At 35.6% G+C, this 27,490-nt stretch overlaps 1 protein-coding gene across 2 annotated transcripts in view; it reads left to right on the top strand.

Moving 5' to 3' along the window:
- Positions 1–27,085, top strand: part of HTT (huntingtin) — an 83,904-nt gene extending 56,819 nt beyond the window's left edge. Inside the window, exons 42-66 of one of the 2 annotated variants that reach the window (XM_084285993.1) lie at positions 764–943; positions 1,898–2,074; positions 2,325–2,401; positions 3,636–3,774; positions 4,286–4,408; positions 6,772–6,985; positions 7,184–7,329; positions 7,827–8,004; positions 8,281–8,376; positions 9,227–9,414; positions 10,618–10,744; positions 11,884–11,984; positions 12,677–12,831; positions 13,195–13,334; positions 13,523–13,605; positions 14,335–14,465; positions 14,663–14,792; positions 15,508–15,663; positions 17,118–17,308; positions 18,083–18,197; positions 18,421–18,634; positions 18,776–18,881; positions 20,175–20,337; positions 20,999–21,159; positions 22,027–27,085. In XM_084285993.1, the coding sequence (XP_084142119.1) occupies positions 764–943; positions 1,898–2,074; positions 2,325–2,401; positions 3,636–3,774; positions 4,286–4,408; positions 6,772–6,985; positions 7,184–7,329; positions 7,827–8,004; positions 8,281–8,376; positions 9,227–9,414; positions 10,618–10,744; positions 11,884–11,984; positions 12,677–12,831; positions 13,195–13,334; positions 13,523–13,605; positions 14,335–14,465; positions 14,663–14,792; positions 15,508–15,663; positions 17,118–17,308; positions 18,083–18,197; positions 18,421–18,634; positions 18,776–18,881; positions 20,175–20,337; positions 20,999–21,159; positions 22,027–22,240 (3,705 nt within the window). In that variant the 3' untranslated portion in view covers positions 22,241–27,085. Of the gene's footprint in view, positions 1–763; positions 944–1,897; positions 2,075–2,324; positions 2,402–3,635; positions 3,775–4,285; positions 4,409–6,771; positions 6,986–7,183; positions 7,330–7,826; positions 8,005–8,280; positions 8,377–9,226; positions 9,415–10,617; positions 10,745–11,883; positions 11,985–12,676; positions 12,832–13,194; positions 13,335–13,522; positions 13,606–14,334; positions 14,466–14,662; positions 14,793–15,507; positions 15,664–17,117; positions 17,309–18,082; positions 18,198–18,420; positions 18,635–18,775; positions 18,882–20,174; positions 20,338–20,998; positions 21,160–22,026 lie in introns of those variants that run through there. The other variant, XR_014618364.1, reaches the window with a different exon arrangement.
- Positions 27,086–27,490: the final 405 nt, after the last annotated feature.

Raw genomic sequence — 27,490 nt, 5'->3', positions numbered from 1 at the left:
CTTCCTTGTTGATATCCACTTACCTCTGTAGGTTTACAATTAATTATTGACTGATCTCTTTGGATTTGCTTTCCAGAAATTATTCATTCTGTGTTTAGGGCCAGTAGTAATATGAAATCTTTAAAAAGAAGCCTAAATGAAAATCATGCTTTAAAGAGAAGACTTTGTGTATGTTTACTTCAAAAAACATTTTGTTAAGAGGCATCTCTGCAATGACCTTCTCAATTTACTTGTTTCTAACCTGGGTTTTTAGAATCATAGAATGTCTTGAGATGGAAGGGATCCACAAGGATCATTGAGTCGAACTCCTAGCTCCATATTGGACTACCACATGCCTGACAGTGTTGTTCAAATGCTACTTGAACTCCAGTAGGCTTGGTGCCCTAACTACTTCCCTGGGGAACCTGTTCCAGTGCCTCGTGAAGAACCTTTTCCTAATATCCAGTCTAAATCTCCCCTGGCGTAACTTTGTGCCATTCCCTTTTTGTGTAATGAATTCCCATTTGTTGTAATGATATTAAAAAAGATTATTACAATTTCATCATGACTCTCTTAATTTACAACGAGTTCAAAAGCATTTGAAAAAACTGTCATGTAAAAAATAATGATGGCAATATTAAAATATAGACACTTTACACCATTATTTTAAAACAGTTACTGGAATTATGGATGAAAACTTCATGTTGTATCAGATAAGATTTTTAGTAATTAAACACTTACCCTGCGTATTACCGGAATCAGATTTTATTTTTTTCCCTTTTAGTGTCAAAACCTACATGATTCAGAACACTTGACCTGGCTTATTGTGAATCATGTTCAGGACTTGATTAATCTGTCCCATGAGCCTCCAGTACAAGACTTCATTAGCGCTGTTCACAGGAATTCAGCAGCCAGTGGTCTCTTTATCCAGGCCATTCAGTCACGATGTGAGAATCTTGCAGCTGTAAGTTTAACTTTACTTTTTTTTTTTTTTTTTTTTTTTTTTTTTTTTTTTTTTAAGAATAAAGCCACTTATCAGTTCAAACTAAATTGAAATATAAGCATGCAAATTCTGGCATTCGTGGGTAATTTATCAATTTGTAATTTTATTTTTGATGTCTCTTGTAAAAAGTGTAAACAATGAACCTTGTAACATATTAGCAATTTCAGTGTCAGATGTGTTCCAATCCATCAAGTCTATAGATTCAAGTAGAGTTGGTTAAGCTGTTTTTCTTCCTTTTTGGATATTATTCTGCATAATAAATATATTAATCTGCATAAAAAATATGAGGGGTAAATTAAAGCTCTAGCTTTCATCTTTGATTTCAGTACCTTGGTTGCATGAATAACTACTACTAACTACAGAGTTGGGAACAGGAGCTAGTTCATCTTCATAAGCCGTAACGACATGAAAATAATTTCAAGCTCATGCCTTCCCCAGTTGATCTGTCTATCTTGATGAGGGACAGATCACTTCAGAAATTCAGTATATGATTTCTGTTTATTATTTTAGTTTCTGATTTAAAAGGAGCTGATGATGATTGATAGGGATGGAAGGTTGTATGCATGCATCCCTCTTAAGCTTAGGAACTCTCTGTGGGAATGGTGCTTCCTGGGCTTCCTCTAGGAGGTAGTGGTGGGAGTTTCTTGAACAACCTGGTAAAGTTGCTTCTCTATTCCTATTGTCTATGGACAAGTCTACTGCAACTGCATTAGTGCCTTAGGCTTGTGAGTAAAATACTTAAGTTACATGAGATTCATTTGGTGGTTATATTAGTCAGCTAGTTGTCAGCTGCTGTTCTTTTCTATAAACATCTTCGTATTCTAATTGATTTTTTGTTTGTTTCAACACCCTTGTATTTAATCCTACTACATTATTAGATATGTAATTTAGCTTTTTTGTTTTTTCATCATTTAGCCTACAACTCTGAAGAAGACTTTACAGTGCTTAGAGGGGATACATCTCAGCCAGTCTGGGGCTGTCTTAACATTGTATGTTGATAAGCTTCTGTGTACTCCATTCCGTGTGCTTGCTCGCATGGTTGACACACTAGCTTGCCGTCGGGTAGAAATGCTTTTGGCTGCAACTTTACAGGTAAAGATAAATATATTCATTTGCAAATCACTTTGCATAGTGATAGTAATATGATCAAATGTAATATTTTAAGCATCTTAATTGACGTATTTTAATTTAAGTGATTTCTGTGGATAAGAACACTAATATGTGAATGATTGCATTTAACTTTATCACTTTATCTGCATTTGAATTTCCTAATCTGTTCAAAGTACATATTGGTAGTTTTTTCTTTTTTGTCCTATAAAATTCTTGTGACTCTTTCCTATAGAACAGCATTACTCAGTTACCAGTTGAAGAACTGGATAGAATTCAGGAATATCTTCAAAGCAGTGGATTAGCAACAAGGTAAATGATACCAGTACATGTTTAGATGTCAAGCTAAGTAATGTTGTAGCAATTATGTGTGTGTGTGTTTTTTTTTTTGTTTGTTTGTTTTTTTTTTGTGAATTCTGTTTGGAGATTAAAATAGAAGTCCCATTTGAGATGTATGCATATTTTGACTCAAGGACGGTTGTATTGGTTGAATTTAATTCTTAAACATATCACAAAATCAGGAAAGCCAGAGGCTCACAGACATCAAATTCTCTTCTCTACCCCATCCCATTCAGAACTTAACTTTTTAGAGAAAGTCACCCCAAATTAATTCTCTGGCAAAAGTTACATTACTGAAAGCAACTTTATCTTTCTCAGACTTTTGCAGAATTTTGTCAGTCCAAGCTGTGTTTTTTTTTTTTTCAGACAGCTGTGATAAAATTCTTAATGTCTGAACTTTTTAAAAGTAAAATGCTATTATAAAATGGGGTAAATGACTTAATTCTTGCAAAAACCTTATTTGATGTTGGAGAGAGTAATAGAATCTTCCTGATGTCATTGCTGTTCGCAGTTAATACCTGTTGATTGAAATAGGAAATAGAAGTAGTGGGAAAGAATAGAAAGCCCAATACCCAAGATGGCAGTAGATTGATAGTAGAGTACCTTCCTAGGTAAGATTAGATTTAGGTTAAAAAATAATAATAATAATAATAAAAAAAAATCCAAAGTCTCCAAATGGCTTTAAGGTATATGCTTTTGATAGCAGTACTGGAATCAGAAAAACAAACAAAAACCCTTAGATGGCAGTGGCTTCTAAATCCACAAAACGAAATTCTTAATCTTATATTTAAATTAAATTTTACTATGTTCTCCATTTTCTTAAAGAAGTGGTTCTTATTTGGTATCTCTTAGAATATATTCATCTGCAATCAGATTTGTACATTAAACTTAATTCTTCTTTATGCAGTAAATATTTTTATTGAAAAAGTAATTGAACAGCTTGTATTTTATGTATAAGCATTTATACGTTCAAAATCTATATCAATTTAATTATTTATTATTGGTGGTTCATTTGTTTTTGTACTGGTAGCTGATGAAGTTTGTAGTTACACATTATGTGAGTGCATGTATCCAACAAAGAACTCATGACCTTAGTGCTTTTCTCTCACAGAACTAGGATTTGTTCACCGTATTTTTTTTTTTTATTTTTATTTTTAAATGATTTATAAAACTAAGTTAGATCTTTGATATGTTCTTCTGTTTTCAGACACCAAAGACTTTACTCACTCTTGGATAGGTTTCGACTTATGGTAGCACCAGACACAACTAGTCCTTCACCTGCGGTTACTTCACACCCCCTAGATGGAGAAGGCCAACCAGCTTTAGAGACTGTAGTTCTAGACAAAGTAAGATTATGTTTGGAAATTTCTTTGCTCAAAGAATCTTTTGCTCCTTGCAAAATATTTGGCCAGTGATTCTTCCTTTGTTACAGTATTTTTTTTTTTGTCTATTACTGTTGCGTTTGACTGCACAACAGTAGTTATCAGTAGGTATAACAGTGGTTATTTTCTAGACACTCTCATCAGCTTTACAATTCTAGTATATCTGTGCTATATGCTAAACTTTCTTTTACCTTATTTGATGTCCAGACTCCATGGAAATAGACAACTTGCCAAGAATACCTATTTGTCTGTTTTAGAATGGGCCATTCACCTGTTACCTATTTTACTTTTTCTGATGTTTTTATTATTGCTAGTTTTGTAGTTTCTTTGCTTTTTTCTTTTTGTTGACATTAATGTGGCCTGTTTATCTCTAAAAGGACCACAATTCAGTGCCAGTAAGCAATTTTCCCCCACCCCTCAAAATGTTATTTTCTGAAAACAAATATGTACTAAGTTTATTTTTCCGTTATTAAAGGACTGGTATGTGTCACTAGTGAGGTCACAGTGTTGCATCAAGTCAGACTCAGCACTACTAGAAGGTGCAGAACTTGTAAATAGGATTCCTCAGCCTGACCTGAACTCCTTCATGACCTGCAAGGTAACTTTTTTGTCAGATAGATCTGAATCAAATGAATATATTGTAATAAAATATTTCAGATGTTCTAACTGGTAGTATTAATAGATTAGGTTCTTTAAATACAAGCGCTTGAAATTTATATGATACTGGTAGTTGATATTCTGAATTTTACTTCATTTGGGAAACTAAAATACTGAATATTTTTCAACTCTGTCTTTAGCAATGCTGTTAATGTTAGTTTTCTAATACTACAGGTTGGATATATAGAGTGGAAATGAAGATTAGTTTATATATTATAATAACAAAAATCCATAGTTTTATCATTTTACATAATTTCCTCATTCTGTTATACAGTCTTTTACAATGCCAGATGCTTCTGAAATCTTTATCTGTGCTGGATGACTTGTAATATGGCTCTAACAGGCCACAGATAGTAAATATGTCATGATGTACAACTAGGTTTTCTGAGAATATATTTTGCTTGAATTCTGTCCAGTACATTTGCTGCTGGTATGCAGAAATGATAGCGGGAAGCCATTTTTGAATAGATTTTACACTTTCTCATTTTGAGAAGAAACATGGTTAGTATTCAAATACCAAAGATGTGGAGTTTGAAAGATGTAGTTTATCTTTTTAACTTCTTTTAGAATTTAAATTCAATTTACTAGAGTTATTTCAGGGGTGGACAAAACTTGTAAGCTAAATTGTGACTTGCCACTTTATTTTCAAGTCTGTTTATTTGTTTTAAAAAGGAAATTTTAAGATTTCTGTGATGTTTGTGAATTGATGACAGTAGTTGTTCTTCTATCAGGTCAAATATGACAGATAGTGACTTGTCCAAACGTGCATATCAAATAACTGATGGAGCTTGCACTTTTCAGCCCTGTGCTCAACTACTCATATTTCTGCCAAATTTTAATATTTTGAGCTCAATTGCTAGCTGTTTACCTTGATATATTTTGGAAAGTTCTGGCAAAAGTGGTTTAGGAACTTCTGAAAATAAGGTTGGCAAAAAGGGAAAAAAAGGGAAATGCATTAAGTTTTTAGGCAGAAGACAGTAGGTTATTTTATACTTTGCATATCAGGGATGTAAATTCTCTGGGCCATACTGTCAGCAAACGGTCCCTTTTTGTCCCCATTGAGGAATTTGAAGTTTATGATGAAATCTTCTGAAGAATCAGTTTCATAGACTCACAGAATGGTTTGGGTTAGAAGGGACCTTAAAGATCATCTAGTTCCCACCTGCCTGCCTTGGGCAGGGACACGTTCCACCAGACCAAGTTGTCCAAAGCACTTCCACATGGGGCATCCACAGCTTCTCTGGGCAACCTGTTCCAGTGCCTCAGAACCCTCTGAATGAAGAATTTCTTCCATATATCTAATCTAAACCTACCCTCTTTTCGTTTAAAACCATTACTCTTTGTCCTGTCACCATGCTCCCTGACAAAGAGTCCCTCCCCAGCTTTCCTGTAGCCCTCTTAGGGTACTGGAAGACTGCTATAAGTTTGCCCTGGAGCCTTCTCTTCTCCAGGCTGAACAACTCCAGCTCTCTTAGCCTGTCTTCATTGGAGAGAGGGTCAAGGATCTGTCAAGGTCCCTCTGGATGGCATTTCTTAGAGCAGGTCAACCGCACTACACAGTTTTGGTGCCATCAGCACTGTCCATAGTGTCAATCACTCTGTCCATGTCACTGGAACAAAGATGTTAAACAGCACTGGTCCCAATACTGACCCCTGAGGAACACCGCTCATCACTGATCTTCACTTGGACATGGAGATACTAACTGCAACACTTTGAGTGCAACCATCTAGCCACTTCCACCAAGTTGTCCATTTGTCAAATCCTTGTCTCCAGTTTAGAAACAAGGATATCATGGGGGACAGTGTCAAATACTCTGCATCAGTCCAGGTGGATGGTGTCAGTTGCTCTTCCCCTGTCCACCAATGCCATAATGCTGTTGTAGGTCACCAGATTTGTCAGGTGCAATTCTGCCCTTAGTGAAGCTGTGTTGGCTGTCACCAATTGCCTTATTTTCCATATGCCTTAACGTTCTTTCCATTATAGTAAATACTTGTTTGGCACCTATTCTTGAAGATTTCATATATGCAGGTCATCAGAGCTTTATTCACATGTTGTTCTGAAAACTTGTACTGAATATACTGTTTTTCCTTTCCAGTCCAGCATATTGGTGTTTAGAAATTAAATAGAACAAATATGACCTTAATTATGGTGCTGTTACGTAATACAAAAGAGTGGAGGTCTTATAAGTTAAATTAATAAACTATTAATTTGCCACTATATTAATTTGCCAGAATAGTTCCATCAAATACTTAGATTCTCTTTAAAAGTAATTTATTTACTTTTTATTTACTATTTGATTTCAGGAATTCAACCTAAGCTTGTTAGCGCCTTGTTTAAGCCTTGGCATGAATGAAATCTCAAGAGACCAGAAGAGTAGCCTCTTTGAAACATCTCGGAGGGTAACTCTGGACCATGTGTCTACCACTGTACTAAACCTTCCTGCAAACCACCAGGTTTTCCAACCACTATTGCCAACTGAGCCATCAGCCTACTGGAAAAAGCTAAGCGATATCTTTGGTAATAGAAATAGTGGTCTTTTTACTTTTATTCTCTTCTCTGCGAAGGTAGTTGACAGATATCTTGTTAATTCATGACCTTTTTTAAAAAAAAAAATCAAGATAACTTGGTATAAAAGTGCCTATGAGATAATTCTGAAAAATATTTGTTGATGGGAAAAATTCAAACTGCTAGATTTCATTCAGTCTTTTCTTCTAGGAGATGAGGCGATGTATCGGTCGGTGATGACGCTTTGTCGTGCTCTGGCTCAGTATTTGCTGTTACTCTCAAAACTACCAACGGGTCTCCGTGTTCCTCCTGATAAAGAGGATGATATCCTGAAATTTGTGGTGATGTCAGTAGAGGTAAGAAACTAAACCATAAATAAAGATGTAATGAAATGTTGGTAGAGGAAGCAACTTTGACTTAAATTGGTCACTGTGAAGTGACTTTTGATCTGGACAACTTTTTTGTCTTACTGTAGAAGTTTATTCAGTGGTTATTTTACTTGATCTGTGATAGAAAATCCGGTTGGGTTATGGGGCAAGGGTAGCTTTTTACGAGAAGAGGTTGATGGAATGATCTTGGCATTTGGGAGAAATGTCCAGCACTTTTTGGATGTTGAACAGAAAAGGTTTACCTTTGACTTTTTTTTTTTATTTTGTTGTTTGTTTTTGTTTTCTTTTTTCTCATTTAATACTCATGTTTTTTGTAGTTTTCTGCTTTCTTAGAAAAGAAACATATTCTATACAGTAATATGTAAGGTTCTTATTAGCAAATTGTATAGAAAAAACAGCTTTCAGCTATAAATTCCTGTATTGGGAGAATTTGATATTAATGGGAAATTTTGATTTTTCCATAGGCATTATCATGGCGTTTAATGCATGACCAGCTTCCACTAAGTATAGATCTTCAAGCTGCTCTGGATTGTTGCTGTTTGACATTACAGCAGCCTAACCTCTGGAATTTGTTGGCATCTGCAGTTAATGTGACGTATGCTTGCTCCTTAATTAACTGCATTAGGTTTATTATAGAAGCAGGTGAGTCCACTTTGAACACCTGTGAAAAGAACTCCTTAATTGTCAGTCATCACCGCTAGGTGTCTGGAATGTTTCTTGTGAATCCTTTCTAGTTATTTCTTTGACAACCTTATTTTAACTGTTTTAATTTCACATTTAAAACCTTGTGTTTACTTTTGAACCTAGCAGATTCCTTGGAAATGTAAATATATAATGCTACTATGTGGTTTTGAGGAGAAAAATGGTATATGAGATACATAATGTCTGTGTCTTTTAAATATTTTTGTCTTACTTCAGTTGCAGTTGAACCGGGAAATCAACTTCTTAGTCCTGAAAGAAAGAAGAATACTTCAAAAGGCTTAAATGAGGATGAAGTTGATTCAAACACACAGAGTAAGTAAACAGTGAATTCTATTTCTGATGAAAAAACAGTAGGTCCCCTTTCAATAACTAAATTTTTTAACAATAGGAATTTATCTGAGAGCTTACTAGTTTTTGATAAATGCTTATTATATATAAGTTAACATTTTTAATATGTATAATTTTTTGTATTGAAAGCCAAACATGAAGGGAGATCCTTCTTTTGGGGGGTCCTGTCAGCTGTGCAGCATGCTGCAGACTGAACTCTTTAAAGTGGTGTAGGATTTCTAAATTTCCTTTGGAGATGTAGAATTGATCTATTAATTCTTCTGATATAAATGGCAGATTCATTATGTGCATTTCTCATGTATAGGAGTACTGTATTGGGGCGAATGACAAATGTAGTCTGCAAGAGTGGACAGCAGCATTGTTTTCTATTTTCAGTTATGCTGGTGTAGATTGAGAGACCAGTTCCACCTAAAAGAAATGACCCTGCTTATCAGATCTAGAAGAGAGCCAGTTATGAAAATGTTTTTTATAAGATAGATAAGTTTGGTCAATGTTAATTCTAAGAAGTGCACTATTCGGTGTTTACCCCAACTATTGCTGAGGTTAGGAAACTGACGTATCTGCTCTGCTGGCAGATGTCAGCTATTGGTATTCTCCAGCACTGAGACAGGCAAGCAACATTTGCAGAGAGGGTGGTAGTAATACTCTTTAACCAGATGGAAGTCTTGTATAACATTTTTGTCCTACATCCTCTTTGTCCTTCTTAGTCAACATATTCTTTAATTAAGCATTCTTGTTTTTTCTGTATGATTTTAACTGGTGTCTTTTGAATAGATTGGCAAAACTGAATTTATTTTTTTTTCTCTCTACAAAGAAAATAAACATGTTACTGCAGCTTGTGAAATGGTTGCTGAGATGGTGGAATGTTTACAGACTGTCCTGGCTTTGGGGCATCAAAGAAACAGCAGTATACCAGCGTTTCTGACGCCTGTCCTCAAGAATATCATCATCAGTTTAGCAAGGCTGCCTCTAGTGAACAGTTACACAAGAGTACCTCCCCTGGTATGTCTGTTTTATTTTCAGTATGTAAGAACTAGCGAATAACTTTTTGAAAAATCAAATATTGGGGCTGCATCTTTTTTTTTGTCAGTAGGACTTATATTTTGCTACTTTGATCACCCAGTTTAGGTTTTTAAACGTGAAGTAGAAAAGCGTTGTAAAGATATTAAATAAGAGTTAATTTGGAGTGAGAATTCTGATTAGAAAGGAGTGTAGTTGTTCCTTACATTCTTATGTGAATGAAAGTCCAGGCAGTAATTAAAAGACATAAAAATAGGATTTGGGTGCTTTGTTAGGGCTAATATTTCTTCCTGCTCAGCAGAATCATATAACCCTGGGAGTGTAAAATCTACACTGCTACCTTCTTTTATATCTGAATTCACAAGTTCATTTTACTCCATGCTAAGTAAGTACCACAAAGATGCTGAGGTGGTTCTAGTGTGTGAACTAGCTCAGATATTTTGTAGTGGTACCGTGGCATGCTATGCAGATACTTCTGGATTGTATGTTGTATGTTACCTTTCTTTCCTAACTCATCTTGGATCCTTTGGACAAAATATTTCAAACTCTCCTTTTTAGCAGATACAGTGTGGATTTAATAACACCTTATGATTACCTCCAATGTGGTATTAGTGTTATGAGATGACTTAAGCTGATTTTAAAAACTTCAATTACCAGAAACATATTTAGGTGCTTACGAAGTAAAGCAGAAGGGGGTTTTCTGATCCATACGTACAGTTTCTCCTCATAGTGTTTGTGAGAGGATGTCTAAAAATACTAATTTTATGGGTTAAGACTTCTTTGACCACTCTTGAATGCATCATTGTGCTTTTTCAGCAATCTTTAATACAAAACTGTTTTCCCTGAATTTCAGTTCAGTGCATTTTCAGCATTCAATCTAGGATTCAGCTGGCACTTAGCATAACATAAATTCTAAACTAAAATGTATGATGGGAACTTTATTTTCTTGGACATTAGGACTAAATAACTAATTCATAATGAGAAATGTGCAAAGAAAAGAAAAAGAAATAGTGTAAAATATTCTGTGTTATTTAATCTTTCTATAAGATTTTTGTGTTTGGAGAATTATTTTAGTCATTCATGTCTTAATGCATTTGAATGGTGCTACACGTTGTTACATACGTATAGTTGTCATGTTCATGCTATTACTGTTTTGGAATAGTAATAATCTTTATATTTCATCAGGTCTGGAAATTAGGCTGGTCGCCAAAGCCTGCAGGTGACTTTGGCACAGTTTTTCCTGAAATCCCAGTTGAATTTCTTCAAGAAAAAGAAATCTTTAAAGAGTTCATCTATCGCATTAATACACTTGGTATGTACAAACATAAATGTGAATACAGATGGCACTTATTGGGCATTAACCTGTGCTGTGAAGTCCTCAGATAACTGAGTTTGGTACCATTTATTTACTATTGTTGCATATTTAGACAAGAAATAATATTTCAGAGCAAGTTAGTAATTGTGCTGTAGTAATTCTTGCATTTTTCTCAATGCAGAGTGAAAATCAGAAATTATAGAAGTAGAGATAAATTGTTCCAACTCTGAAGTCATTTTAGTGTGTTCTAAGAATTGGTGCCTGTTTTATGAAGCATACACTTGATAGCATGTCTAACAATGTTTTGCTTCACCCTGCCTTTTTTATTCATGCATAGTAGATAAATTGAATTTGCTGTCCCACACTCAATATTTTAAGTGTCACTTTAAAGCTTCTGGGTATATAAAGGTTTACTGAGGGGGAACAGTGTGAGGCTTAAGATTTCAAGCCTTCCTTAACAGATTAGGCTGTCAATGTACCAAATTTTCCGTATACTTACAAGTCTGTTTTTTATCTTGATCTACAGGTTAATTTTTGAATGACCTGTGGTGAAGTACTGTTTTTTATTTGGACACCATAAGGCCTAAGATGACATTTGCTTTTTTAATACTTCAGATATTATAAGTATAAACTGTGGAGTACTGTTAAAGAATCCTCTACAATATATTGCTAGAAATCAGTTTGGAAAAACTTTTGAAAAGTGTTTGAATTCTAATGGCCTGTTTCTAGGCAATTCATTCTGCTTTTATGGCATGAAGATTTCTTGGATCATTATGGGATTTTCTGTGCCAGTCCTCACAGGAAAGAAAGTGCAGCTTTTGGATGCTTTTCTGTATTGTAAAATCATGGTAGATCTCATTGCTTTTAAAGTTGGATAGTCAAAATATCTAAATATATGTAAGAAATAACCTGAAGAGGACCACGTGGATAATACGTGGATAATACCCTTCTAAAGAATTCTTCGCTTCCTAAAGCAGAACAGTTTAAATTCAAGCTATGGTGATTAGAAAAATGCTAAATTGAGTAGGAATAAGTATGAAATTGAATCTGTAGAAACAATGTGCTGCTTCTTTAATGCTGTTCTATGTTTAAGTTTGTATTAAGACGTGAATGGCTATCTCTGAGTGTTTCCTTAGGATGGATCAGCCGTACCCAGTTTGAGGAGACTTGGGCTACTTTGCTCGGTGTACTTGTAACTCAGCCTATCGTAATGGACCAAGAAGAGAGCCAACAAGAGGTAATGTCATTCACTGAATGTTTTTAAAATTAAAATTTAATTATAACAAAGAAAAAAATCCTTCTATTAATAAGCCTATCAAACAGAATATTAGTGACTAAAATTGAAAAATTACTTCTGTTTTTAGTTCCTTGTCTTTATGTCCCTGTGAGTTCAGACACCTCTATCAGTGCTGCTAAATACTGAATCTGTAGCATCTTGGTTTAGATGAATCATTAGAGCAATGAATGCATCTAGACAATGATATCCATAAAAATGCTGTTGAAAATTCACGATGAGGTTGAGTTTTATTCCTAAAAGAGCTGTTAATAAAAACAGTTAATGTGAAAACACATCAGAGAAGGATCCAACTCAGATTTGCTCTTGTTTGATGATTTGTTTCAATAGGTAAACTACTGTGTAGATGCAAACAGGGAAGCTATACTTTTAAAACTTTGAAATGAACATTTTGAGGCTTTAATGCTGTTGGGATTAGAGAATGTGTGTAGAACTTCTGAGGTGGAAGGATATGTTTCTGCTAGTTGCAGTGCTTTTTGTGCATTTCTTATGTCAACCAAATTTCTGAATAGGAAGAAGTCTAGTTATCAGTCTTGCTGATAATACTTCAGTGGAAGGTAACAAACTAATACTCAGGGCTTTCAGGATTCTTTTTTTTTTTTTCCAATTCAAATTACAGTAAGTTCATTTTACAGGAAGATACAGAGAGGACCCAAATTAATGTTCTTGCAGTACAAGCCATAACTTCCTTGGTGCTGAGTGCAATGACAATACCTGTTGCAGGCAATCCAGCAGTCAGCTGTTTGGAACAGCAGCCCCGCAACAAAGCTTTAAAAGCTTTGGACACAAGGTAATCTTTTGTTTACTCTAAAATGTGTTAATTTATACTTGTGATTAGTATGCAGTTATGATTAGCTTAATCCAGCAATAGCAAAAATGCGTTGACTGTTTTTTAACTAAGTGTATATACAGGTAGATCTGTTTACAAAGAGTTCAAGTGGACTTAGCTTCACAAACCTGCCGAGTTAAAAGACAATAAAAGTATTATTTAGGCAACAGAGGGCAGAATGCATCTCTAAACATTTCTCAGTTTTAGTATCCCTGATAATGAAAATAAGTATAGGTTTATTTTTATTGTAGAGCAAGTTAGTCAGACTTGAACAAAAATGTTAAAAGGAAAATCTGCTTAAATTAATTTCTTTTGGTCTTTCAGGTTTGGGAGGAAGCTAAGTGTTATCAGGGGAATTGTTGAACAAGAAATCCAAGCAATGGTATCTAAGAGAGATAATATTGCTACTCATCACTTATATCAAGCTTGGGACCCCGTTCCATCACTTTCTCCAGCTACTACAGGTAGCTTCTTTTGTAGGAGTTGGGGAGGGAGTAGATTTCTATTACATTTTAAAAGTAGTCATGAATTTTTAGGAGTTTTTAGGATAAACTTTTAGGAGTTTGACACCATGTTTACAGAAAACTAAGCCATTTTAAGATCTATTTAGAAAAGCATATTTTAAAAACTTGCCTTCTGTTTTCTGTTACAGGTGCTCTTATCAGCCATGAAAAACTCTTACTGCAGATCAATACTGAACGAGAAATAGGAGATATGGACTACAAACTGGGACAGGTTTGTTAAAGTTTTAACTTTGAGCTTGACTTTTGTTGCATTTTCTTCTAATTTAGTGAAAACCCATTTAAGAAGCATTGCTTAGCATCAAATTTAAATTGAGGACTCTGATATTCAGAGTCATGATTCCTCTCAGCCCATTAATCTGTGTCTCAGAAAACTTTTGCTTTTGTGTATGAGGTCTACCCATGAGCTAGCTATTGAATTGTTCTGCTTCTCAGTCCCATGTTAAAGATCCCTTGTAGTATTAGATTCAACTTCTATTGGATTTTATTTTGCTATTGCAAGCATGCAGTTGTCCTTAGGAAAGGAAAAAAAAAACACGCATGTAAAATAAGCACTGTTGTTTTAATCTTAATAAAAACCCTACAGTAGATTTATTTAAACTTCATAAAGAAAAATTTGAATGAAGCATCCTTCTTTATAGAGAAACTGAGTCACAGTACTTAACATCGTATTCTTTTCTAGTTTTAGCATCTGGCTGTATCCCATGCGTGTGCACTACTTTTAGCATCGCCTGTATTGTTATACTGAGTTCAACTAAAATGTTGACAAAGGTTTAAAAAAATAATTAAGTGATGTGCAATTCATGTAAATGTTTGAGGCTGCGTGTTCATTGCTTGTAATTTAAATGAAAGATGCATTGGACTTGGATTTTTTTTTAAAGTTGATTATGAAGGTGTTGAATGATGGGTTTCTTTTCTGTTTGTTTTTTCTTCACGTTGCAAGGTCTCTATACACTCCATATGGTTAGGAAATAATATCACTCCATTGAGAGAAGAAGAATGGGGTGAGGATGAAGAAGATGAGAATGACGTACCTGCTCCTTCTTCACCACCAACCTCTCCTATTAACACCAGGTGTCTTATTTGTCTGTCCTTTGACTTATCAGTCAGCTTTTCTCTCTTCATTTGGAGTTCAATAAAGCAGCTTTATAAATTGGATGCTGGTTGAAAATATGAGATAATTTTTACTATTTGTGTTTTTTATTTCGAACTAAGCATTTTGGTAGAACTTAAGAACAGCCATTTTAACTCCGGCTTTTTGTGCTTTGCAGGAAGCATCGGGCTGGTGTAGATATACATTCTTGTTCTCAGTTCTTGCTTGAACTATATAGTCAATGGATACTGCCATCAAACCCTAGCAAGAGAACACCAGTCATTTTGATTAGTGAAGTGGTGCGATCAGTAAGTCTAAAATATTGTTCCGATTAATAATTGAGTATATGTAACCAAAGGTTCAGAGTGAATAAGTGTTTGTCTTTTAATATGTAAGAAACACTGTTTTTCTTCCTTGGCAGTGGTATGGTATGGGTAGTGCAGAAACATAACTTGCACAGCTATAACATAACACTTTAACTATATAAATATCTGGATTGTGTATTCTACTACTATGTTACAAACACTTTATTGTCATATGACAGTCCTGTAATTGACTATTTGCAAAAAGTAGACTTCAGGATTTTGCTTATCCTATCTTCGTAAGAAAATGACAAAAACAATGTATTAAAGGACTAAAGTGACTATTGAAGTATACAGGCAAGACTAAAGAATGTCTCTGATAAGCATTATGCACTAATAACTAAAATACTTCGATGAAGCTGTCATTGTGAGAGAGTATGTGCTGTATGTTTTGGGGTGTTTTAATATGTTCATTGGTTTTCCAGAATCACTAGTGGATTTGTTTTTGTAAACCTTTTTTTGGGGAAAAAAAAAAAAAAGCAAACACTGGGAGTGGGATAGGTGGCAGAATTCTGCTCAAGTTAACAATTGTTATTCCAAACGTTTGAGTTGATGTTTGTGTTGAATAGGTCAGTTGAAGAATATTTGCTGACAACTGTAAGAGTCAAATTTTGCGAGCTGCTAATGGGCTTTTTTGTATTTGATTTTAATTTGTGTATAGCTTCTGGCAGTATCAGACTTATTTACAGAAAGGAATCAGTTTGAGATGATGTACACTACATTGACGGAATTGCGAAAGGTGCATCCATCAGAAGATGAGATTCTTGTACAGTATTTGATACCAGCCACTTGTAAAGCTGCTGCTGTTCTAGGAATGGTAAGAAATTTTCGTGGAAACTTATTGCAAAATTACGAGCCTCTAGGGATTAGAGGATGCCTGTAGAACATCCTAAGTTACTAGTCCTTCATTTCTGCTGCAGAATCTGTTAGTTCTGTTGTCTTTTTTTCCCTTGTAAGAGACTGGAACAGTGCACAAAATGAGTACTTAACTTGATAGTCATGAATCCCTTTTCTTTCCCTTGCTCTTGTGTTACCTCCGTTGTGGTCACCCCAAATTTAGGGAAAGGAAGTTAATGCAAGTTTGCATGAATTTAACTATGTAGATAAGGGAGGATTAGTATCTTCCAATAGACATTTCAGAGTGGGACTATTTATGAAAAAAAGCTAACATTTCTATAACTGTTGAGACTAACATAAACTGTATGGATAACAGTGTTAAGAAAGGTTTTGAAAGACTTAGGGGTAGGACTTGCAGTAGCTTTTGCAGCAGCATCAGTAAAAGGGAAGTCTTTGCAAGAGATGCCAAACTTAGCAGAACAGCTCCAGAGATCAGCTTGTTCTGACTAAGCTCTAATTACCCACTCAGTGAGCTAGTAGCACTTGCTCAAAAGCAAACAGATGAATATTTTGCTTAGTGGGAGAAAAATGAAAGGGGGGCTGAGTCCACTAAGAGTTGCTTGTTGTCCTGTGGTCAGTCATGTTGAAAATTTGCTTAAAGAGAGCAACTCTAGGGAAAAAGAGCAGGTGGAGCACATGCTGTAAAACTGACCTGTGTCTGAGATGATTCATGAGTGCAAGAATAAGGTAAAGCAATTTCTCTTAAATATTTAGAATAAACTTTAAGAAAAATAAGATCTCGCTTTTCAAGTCCAACACATTTTAGGGTCGTTTTTGCATGTTCTTGTAGGTTTATTGAACTTTGTTAATGGGGGGTAAAGTATCTGATGCCAGCTTAATGTTTGAAGGTTAAACGCAGGGGTGATGGATAGAAGGATGTACAGATCTGGTTCTGGAGAACAAATAAATGGAGCACTGTACTGATAGTTGAGTGGATGGGAGACTGTTCTTTTGTACACAGGCTATAGGCATCTACCAGCCAGTGCAATACAGAAGTGTCCTTTGTTGTGTAGTTGGAAAGACAGAAAATCCTGACTATCCAAGTCCTATATGTAAATGATCCCTAATATCACATATAGTTTACCATGTGTATCTTGGCTTTGGTTTTAAATTATGGGATGGCTTGTTTTAGCTGTAAAAAGTTAACTTGATCACCTTGTGGTGTCAGTTTACTAGTGAATCTGCAAGTTACCTCTTATCAGATACATTAATCTTGTGTGATAGATTCAAAGTACTGTTATAAGCTCGCCTCTGTTTTATGCCAATCTTGCATAAATTATTAGCAGTCTGATTTTTTTTTAGCAATTTTCCCCAAGTATTTCCAAGTAACAGGACCACCAGTATTGACTTTAAAAATTATTTTGGGTATATTAGGATAAAGCTGTGGCTGAACCAGTAAGTCGACTGCTGGAATCCACTCTAAGAAGTACCCACATGCCAAGTCGAATTGGAGCTCTGCATGGAATTCTTTATATCCTTGAGTGTGACTTGCTTGATGAGACAGCGAAGCAGCTCATTCCAATTATCAGCGATTATTTGCTCTCCAATTTGAGAGGAGTAGCACAGTAAGATTTTTTTTTTTTCCCTTTCCACCATCTCCTTCATTTAAAACAACAAAACCTCCCCTGTTTTACATTCAGTGAAAGAATACATGTGTAGAAATAAACTGGCTTATTTTAGCCTGGCTCTTAAAAACTAAGAAAAAAAGAAAACTTTATTAAGATTTTTAGGGTTGCCTTGTTGGAACTTGAAAAACTAGCTTCTCTTGCAGTGTTACTGTTTCTACTTCTGACTGGAACTGTTGCATGCTTGTGTGAACAAAAAGACTTACTGTTGTTGCATTAAACAACTTAAGTTTTGTCAGTTTCATTGAAACCTTGGAGATGAATTGGAGCCAATTTTATGTTTGATTTACAAAAGTAAAAAGGTATTTGAGGGTAGATAAACAGAAAGCTCTCATTTTTTTTCTTCTTTGGTAAATTGTGTTCCCTAAACCTTACCTTATTCTTCTTTTAAAAGGCATACTCTTTGAATGAGACTTGCAGGATCAGTAATGAACGATGTTTTTCTTCTAGACAAGTCAAGCAATGTTGGCTTGTAACTATACAGCTGAAAAAAATTAGGGAAATGTTAGGCCAGCTTTCCATGAAAACCAGTGCTCCCGTATAGCATGTGGCAGTTTTGTGCAAATCACTTGGTGATACTTTGTGTAATTTAAAAATTGCATAAATTTCACGTGGAAAAAATACCTGGTGTTTCTAAGGCTTGTTTGTATTGTCTCTGTTCATGACATAGGCAACTTTGATGTAAGTGACAACTTTGTTTTTGCTTATTTACAGTTGTGTGAATGTCCATAACCAACAGCACATCTTAGTAATGTGTGCAGCTGCGTTCTATTTGATAGAGAATTATCCACTTGATGTAGGTCCTGAATTCTCTGCAGGAATTATACAGGTATGTGGTAATACCCCCCGTCAAAGGTGATCATGTAACCCAGGATATTTATAACAGAGATATTTAACACTTTATTTTTTGTAATAAAGGTTTTTGTTTCACCAGGCTTTCTTAATACAGTGGTCTTTGATGCAGTTCCTCACATGCTAGCTATAACGTTATGCTGCTAGAAGATGACCTAAATGCACCTCAGAAACAACTAGCTGGCTTTTTTTCATTTCAGATGTGTGGAGTCATGGTGTCTGGAAGTGACGAATCAACGCCATCCATTATTTATCATTGTGTACTGAGAGGATTGGAACGACTCCTCCTTTCAGAGCAACTTTCTAGGCTGGATAGTGAATCTCTCGTTAAACTGAGTGTTGACAGAGTGAATGTGCAGAGCCCCCACAGAGCGATGGCAGCACTTGGGTTGATGCTGACTTGCATGTACACAGGTATTTACTTATTTTTATACCTTTGATGTGCTGAGAGCTGTTAGCTTACTAACAGTGCTATTTCTTCAATTGTTTTTGCTACTAAGGATAAAAAGGTCTTATTTTGGCATTCACATTTTGTAACAAATTATCTTGTTTTAGGAAAGGAAAAAATCAGCCCCAGTCGTTCCACAGATGCAAATCCTGCAGCCCCTGACAGTGAATCTGTGATTGTGGCTATGGAACGTGTGTCTGTCCTTTTTGATAGGTGAGAGGATAAAACGTGATAAAATGTGTCATGAGGGAAATGATTGTTTGGCACTGTCTTGTCACTTCTCTGTTTGACAGATCTAATACTTAATGATATTTTTCTGCTTACCATAGCTTAAAATTGATGCTTCTAGTATATGCAGTAACACTGATGGAATTGCTGAATGCAGCACAAATGTACAGGAATGTAAATGGAAAACAGACCTGTTCTAACTGATACTCTGTTTCACAAACCATAATACTTTATAAATGTATTTCCAGCTCCCTTCAGGTCAAACTCTTGAGTGCTTTTCAGGATGTCTTCTGCATAATCAAGGATATAAATCCAATTTACAGGAACTAATCTTTGAAATCAGCCTGAAGAGTTTAAAACATCTTTTCCCCTTCCCCCCCAAGTGTTGCTCTTTTCAAGGCTGTTAAGTAATTGCAGTGGAAGGGTACAGTAAAATTTCTGTATTCGCATGGAAGTCATTTAATGGAAGTATTTCAAACCCCCTGTTCTGATCTGACAATCTCAAGCTGTGTTAAGTGAGCATAACATGTTAGATTTTACGTAGTAGTTTGTAGGACAATGATTTATATTTTTTTTAAGTGTTCAGTGTTTTTTCCATAAAACTGGATGAGGGTTTCAGTTCTGCTCTCAGTGAGAACAGAGCTAGAACTGTGCCTGATTACTTGTGAAAATATCACTCCTAAGAGTTAGCAAAACGAACGACGAATATAGAAGCAGAAAATATGATTGTTCCCTACAACAGTTATTAACTTGATCTTGACACATCAACAGATGCAGCCATTATTAGGAAGATTTCTCAATCAGTGTTCATTAAATAAAATTGTCCTTAAAGTGAAATAGCTTTCCTCCTCTGTATGGTGCAGCTTGCTTTTCCTCTGTGATATATTGGTCATTCTGGTGTTGAATGAAAGTGATGCAAAGATGTTACGAATGGAAAGCAAGGTTCTGCTTATGAATAGTCTTTTCTCTATTAACTAGCATTAGTGATTTCCCTGTCATTTTTGTTCTTGTTTAGCCTTTTCAATTTTTCTGTTGTGAAATCATGTCTCTAAATCAATTAGAGAGGTTCAAAAGTATGTGCTATTTGAGAGGGGGAAAAACAAAAAAGGGAGTCTGGTTGAGGGAATGACTCCTAATTATTTCTAATAGCTTTGGTAGGCTAGTTTTGCTATATTGTTAGTGTAAGATTAGGAAATGTCTTGAATTATTGCAATTAAATTGAAAAATAACAAGATATTTACTGGAATTAAATCATAAAATCTTGTTTATTATTTTTAGGATCAGGAAGGGATTTCCTTTTGAAGCTAGAGTAGTGGCCCGGATCCTTCCACAGTTCCTGGATGACTTTTTCCCCCCACAAGACGTAATGAATAAAGTTATTGGAGAATTTTTATCCAATCAGCAGCCTTATCCGCAATTTATGGCAACAGTAGTTTATAAGGTAATGTTTGTTTTTTTTTTTTTTTCCTTAAATGTTTCAGAGGACTTCTAAATAAGTGACAGGCCTTCAGTAGTGGAATATAATGGGCAACTATAATTTTTGTTAGATCTAATAAACTGTTCAACGGTGACTGAGGTGTGCTACTGTGAGCTTTGAGTTCTGGGGGAAATGGAGGGCTAGAATCACCTTCATAAGGGAAAATAAAGAGAAAACTAATAGTAGAGATTCTGCTGCTCAGGTTCTTCAGATCTCAGAGAGCCATCCTAGGTCATCTGGGCTTACAAACTCAGCCAAGCTTCTGTAGACTTGGGCTTCTGTGTATCTTGCTCTTCAGCACCTACTTACTGGACTCATGCATCACTTAGAATGTGGTGTACACATGCACTCTTGTCTATTAAAAATAGAGAGACAAAGCAAGTCTTGTGTTTTATGTATGCTCACTTCAGTTTGGCACAGATGTCATGAGTCCAGTTGGATCCTGGCTGACTCTTTGCAGAATCGCTTTGTCTATGCATTGCATTCTTAATATTCAGAATTATGTCCAGTCATCCAGGTTGTGAATGTCAGAGCTTTCTAGCTGAGGAAAACCTTTTCAAGAGAAAACAAACTCTTTCTTGTCTTTCTGCCATGTCTTTATTCCTGTGTGAAATATTCTTTGCAGGTGTTCCAGACACTACATACTACTGGACAGTCCTCAATGGTCCGTGACTGGGTGATGCTGTCTCTCTCTAATTTCACACAAAGAACACCAGTGGCAATGGCCATGTGGAGTCTTTCCTGTTTTTTTGTCAGTGCTTCCACCAGTCAATGGATTTCAGCGATGTATCCTAAACAGACTGAATGTGTGCCACATAGCAGTAAATGTGATTTTGTAAAGCGCATTGGTAGCCTTGGAGGGTAGTAAAAACACACGTTTAATACACCAAAACAAACAGGCTTATTGTAGCTAGTTGTGATATTTATCACTTTGTGCTTTTGGTGCCTGAGGTTTCAGGAAAAAAAAGAATTTCTGATTAGGTGGTAAGAATGCAGTTACCTAAAACTACTGTGTGAAGTTCTGTTCCTTGTGACTATGCAAAGTGATTGGGAAGTTCCATACTTTGAGGGACTTTGAAAAAGCTTCACTGGGTATCTTTGGATATCTTCAAAAGCTTTGTCCTGTATCCCTTCTACAAGATAAAATTATATATATATACACATATATATATATATATATTACATATTATAAAAAATATTATATATTATATATTAATATTATATATTATATATTAATATAATATATTATATATTAATATAATATATTATATATTAATATAATATATATATATAGAGAGAGAAATAAGGACCAGGCAAAAGGGTAGCCATACGTCGTCATTTTAAATTTCCTAATGACTCCTCATCTCAGCAGTGCTCTTTGGTTACACGCAGTCCATACTGTAGTTCTGACTGCATTGTTTCTTCCATTGGATAAAGAAGGAAGAGTTCTGCTAGGTTAAAAGGAGTTTGAGAATAAGAAATTGTGTGAAGATAAACTGCTGCTACAGAAATTCTATTTCTTCATTGAGTACTACATGACAATATTTTATACAACGTGGTTGGTGAACTCAGATGCAATTTTGTTGGAGAACGGTGTTTAAGCTAGTACATCATGACCAATTTCTGTCATTATGACCTTAACATATATCTCAGTCTTCCACATATTATCAGCAGAATGGGAAAACTGGAGCAAGTGGATGTTAACATCTTCTGTCTGGTGGCCATAGACTTCTACCGACATCAGATAGATGAAGAATTAGACCGGAGGGCCTTTCAGTCAGTGTTTGAGGTGGTAGCATCACCAGGAACGCCGTATCATCGCCTACTAACTTGTTTGCAAAATGTCCACAAGGTCACAGCATGTTGAACGTCCTGATGCATATTGGAATTGCATGACTAGTGTTGGAATCTGATACGAATTGTGGGGAATGCAAGACGGAGAAATGTCTGGGGTTGCATTTGTGATAAACATGGCCAGTTTTTACTTCCAGAATGCATGGAGAAGTGCTCTGCAGCACTGGAAATCACCTGAAAAGCATAGTGTACTTTTTGTTGTTGTTGTCGTCAACACCAAGCACCTGTGGGTGGGAAGATTTAAGGGATGTTTGGGACTAACCTGAGACAGATTTACTAACTGTAAAATATAAGCAAGTACTATGTGCAAAGTAACTGATAGTACTCTTCTTCCTAATGTTCAGCTGAAGTCACTGTGTTGCAGCTGGTAAGAAACTGACAGAACCACTCTATTATTGCAAGCTGCAGTCATTAGAAAACTTCATAGTTTTACGTACTTGTATATACTGTTGTGTAGTACAGACTAGAAATTGTTTCCCAATGTCTCTCCCAAACAAGGAAAAGAGAAAATGGCTTTCATGAGTTACACTTCCAGCATGTAATTCCTCTCTGGACTTTCTTATACCCTGTGGTGTATGTGTTGGTGGTATCGGAGATGTAGTGCACATACGTAACCACACTTTTTTTTCTTTTTTCTTCTCAGGATTTAAAATTTGAGTACGGTATATCAGTAAAAGAAATTTTAACTTAAATATTTCTATTTCTATATCATGTACAGTATGTAAAATTGTAAGATGTGTGATGCATGAGCTGTGCTGTAATTTGAGATGAACAGAAGCCACGCTACTGAATGTTTTGACATCTGTATTGTCCTCATTTTTATTCTCGTGCTCAAATTTATGTTCCTTTTGAAAATCCATCTTAATGTACAGATTACATCTTGTTTTGCATCTCATTTTTTTCTTAAAGTGCTTTAAAACTGGAATATGTTGATTTAATTTCTCTTGAGAGACTGCATTAAGGAGGTGTTCTTGTGGTCCACTTGTAGCTTCTTTTCAATTCCTTTATTTTTAGATGTAATGGTGAAAGAGAGGACTAGTTATTTTGGATCAGCCTTTTGTATACTTAAGAAACTGCTCTTATCTGCTGCACAGCATTTTAAGAGACAACAGTGCAAGCTCCCCAGTAGTCAATAACCATTTGACATTTCCTAAATGAGACCATGGAGTCATCTCGATTCGAACCACTCTTACTTTAAACAAATCTATGCTAGCAATTGAGAATCGGAAGGCTGCTGTGGTCTACTTTGGGACTGGCTAAGGTGTTAGATTACACAACCTCTTTTATTACCTGTTGTATACGTAATGCTTTAGACACATAGTACAAATATCCATGAATTTTAGAACACTCCACAGGGCCAGATTTACCTTTTGCTTACCACACAGGGAACCCCATTGATTCGTAAGCATTATACAGGGAAAATCTAGCATAGCCTTTGTCTTTAGTTATATTTCCTTTAATTCTTGACTTATAGAAAAATGATAGCTGGGTTCTCAGTCATGTCCTATATTTAACCTCTCTTCATTTTATTATCACACCTTTTGGTGACACTTGGAAAAACAAGATAGTGTTGTCAGGAGGAGCATGTACTTGTATGTATTTCTGTATATAATGTATATGTTGAAATTATACACATGACAACATTTAATGTATACAGATGTGTATATTTGTATTTATTAAACCCATGTATTTAAACTAATTCCAATTTAGACCAAAAATTGTTGCTTCTGCCCATTAATTGATTTAAAAGGAATTGTCCACTGGTGTCACTTCCTCTTAGGTAGACAAAAACTGATGACATGGGCAGTAGAAACAACTGTAGACATTGCTGTATTTAGCTCTCTACAAATCTTACTATCTGGAGCAATTATTTCTGCCCTTAGTTGGGTTACTCTTTTTTCTTGGGCCACAGCACTGTGGTGATTTTTAAAAGAAACTGAACACGAGTTCAGAAAAAGGTTTAATAAATAGATACTGTTTGAAAGTTTTGAGTTACATTGGAAATTGTCATAATTCTGATAGGAGACTGATTCGAGGCAGTGAGATATAATGCCCTGTGCTTTCATTAAGGGTAGTATAGATCACTCTTCCCTTTTGTAACCACCAATAATCGTTTTGTACTGTAAACCCCCCCACAAGTCAGTTTTTGTATGATATATAGTTTAAGTGAAGATATTTTTGTAAGCTATTTTCCAAAATTTAAAATAGATTTTAATATATTTTTTAAGCATCAGGTTAGTCATATCCTCACCAACAGTATACGTTGTGTTACAAACTGTTAAATTCTTCATAATTTTAAGCTCCTCATGATTAACACAGACTAGTTGGTTACTTTACCTTGGCATAATGGGAGCTAGTCCCTGTATGAAATGTTCCAAACCAACCCATTTGGGACTTGCCATAAAATCTTTCCAACCACTGAAAGGAGTACAGTGAGCATCTGATGTGACAAAGCCCCTTTTCCTCAAACGGCCTTTAAGCAAATACTTGCGATACCCAGTTCTAGGTGAGCTTTAGAGCCGATGCAGTCAGTTCTAATCTCGCAAGGATTCCCTGCTAGTAATAACTCCCTTTGTTTTAACCTCTCTTGGAGATTTGTCCTAGTATACCTCCTGAACCGTGTTTCCAAAGTGTCTAAAGAACAGCACTTCCTCTTAGAAATTCCCAGTGACCTGTATAGGGAATGTAACTTAAGGGTCTTCCTAGTGTGGAAATGCACACCTGTAGTGCTTCAAATCTAGCATTTCACCTGCCGCATGCTTTTCTGTCTACTTCTAGTTGCTTTCCTCACTCTCCCTTTTCTGGGAGTGAAATCCTACTTAAAATTACTCCTGCCTGTTTCTATTGACAAGAGCCAATAGATCTGTGGTGGGGACTGCAGCAGCAGAACGAAACAGCAGAACAAGGGCCACTAAGAAATACTGGTGTTGGGTTTAAAGAGGGAAAAAAAACAAAACAAAACAAACAAACAACAACAAAAAAAAACACAACTACAAGCACTTGTCCCTTGAGATTGATTTAAGGCGAAGCTTTATTTCACAGACTGCTTTTAACTTGCTGTAGACAGCAAGCTACTTCTGAAAACTGGGCTGTTCCGTTTTTCATTTGTTTGGCCTTAAGACTTGCATTTGCTGTGCTGGCTAACAAAAGCAAAGAAATCCTTCAGTGTGCTCTGTACTGAAACCAACTTATTTACACCCATACAAGATTAGACATACAGTGTAAATGGGAGCATACTTGAGAAAAAGACTCAGTGAAAAGACAGATGAATGTTTAAGATGTCATTAACAGTTGAGATTGTAAAGAGTCTACTCAATCCACCATGTGTCCCTCCTTTAAGAGCTTTGTATACTAGCCCACTTTCTACAAGCTTTTGGGCCAGCTACTCCCTATTCCATTAAAGCTGGGTTTTATTCAGCATGCCCCATCCCTTGCACTGACTGCAAGAGGAGCTGGAAATTACAAAACATTATAAATCAGTTCTTACTGGGGGCATTTGAAGTAGTCTCTTTACTACTTATGCTCTTTGCCAGTTGAAACTGAATGTGAGTTTATTTAAATCTCTTGATTATACACTCAGATGTCATTTCTTCCCTAAAGCATTTAGTAAATGATTGTGTTTTACTTTTGCTTTGGTAGGAATGGCTTCTCAGTACCAATGGCTTCTTCAGTACCAAGAAGTTGCTTGTTGCCTAAAAGACATTAGCTATCCTTAAACATGAGCAGGTATTGATGAAACGAAGTGGGGAATGAGTGTAACCTTTTGGGTTGAAAGTAATTTGTTGATACTGAGTAGTTTTGCCTTAAGAGCATTCTGTCTTGCCATTCCCCTTTTTAAATGGCTGTTAACTTTATTTACCAGATAAGGAGGTTGTGTCAGAAACACTGCAAAGACAGTTCTCCAAGAGCAGCAGACCTCTTTTTTTTTGTCTTACAGTTTTGTGGAGCTGTCATTTATGCTTCCTAAATTTATGCTAAGCATTTCTGCTTCCTAAAATAAAAGAAAATTTTAGGGTATAATGAGCAATAAATATAGCAATAAGCAGTCTAATTAAATTTGGTCATTCAGGATCTTACCCAGTGGTTGAAAGGGATGGGGTGGGAGTAAAAAGGGGACTGGTTCAAGTACATCCATTGCATAAAGCAGACTTTTTCATGTACAATCCCAACTAAATTTTGCACTAATGATAGAAATCAACTATGTGACAATGGTAGGTGCTTTGCTCTTTTATTTTTAAAACAACTTTGGTTGAAAGGATGCAATTGGTGAAAGTTATAAAGGAGCAAAGTACTTTTGTAGTTTTTAGATAGCTTCCTTCTTTTAAAGTCAAAAAAAAAAAAAAAAAAAAAAAAGCTGCTGTAAGAACTAGAGTAAGCAATGTAGCAAAATTATGGGGAAGTTCAATATGCTAATCTTACCTAACGCTGAGATTTCAGGTGAACTCTTTGTGCATGCTACCTTGAAGTATCCATTGAAAATCTTGAGAATCCCACAGCCATACCCAGGAGAGCTTCTACAGTATGTCAAGTTTAGCTGTGTTCACATTAACTGGGTATAAATGCTGCAGAGCATTCGTGACGCATGCGCTGCTTTTTGTCATGTGCATTTTGTGTGAGCTTATCATTCACATCAGTCTGTGTGTGCATACCATCGAGTCGGATCAACCTGACGAAGGACAAGGTAAAGGCATGTGATGCGCAGCACCCGGTGGTGTTGTCTTGTTTAGCTTGAGGGCAATGAGAAGCAAATGCTTGGAGTCCCGACCCAAAAAGCAATTGTACTCAAAGTAAAAAGAAAGCATATAATTTTAGATGTATGTTTAAGTTTTAAAAAAATGCTGAAAATACTGCAATTTGAAACTAAAAGAGAAAATAAAATATAACTATTGCTGTAAGACACTTTTCTCTGTTTATTTGAAAAGAAAAAAAAAAGGCTTGATGTATTCTCACTGTGTATCTTTTCCCTTGCATCTCTCCTTTTCAGCAGCTATCAAATATGGAATATTTTAAAAATATGTAGGAATACTTGAACCATCTGCAGCTGCAGGTACGCTTCACAGTCACCGAGCTGTTTGCAATAAACAGAAAAGTATCGCAGTCGAGCTTCTAATTGTATCCGATAGTCGTGCTTGCCAAACTTCTCTAAGACTTGGAGATCATAAAATGCAAAATTCAAGTGTACAGCTGTATTTCTGAATGAGCTTTTTTTTTTTTTTTTTTTTTTTTTTTTTTTTTTATCTGCAGCAGTCCTTTGGGGGAGGTA

This window comes from Netta rufina, assembly GCF_964035555.1.
Source record: "Netta rufina genome assembly, chromosome: 4".
NCBI lineage: Eukaryota > Metazoa > Chordata > Aves > Anseriformes > Anatidae > Netta > Netta rufina.
This window is presented reverse-complemented; position numbering and strand designations above follow the sequence as displayed.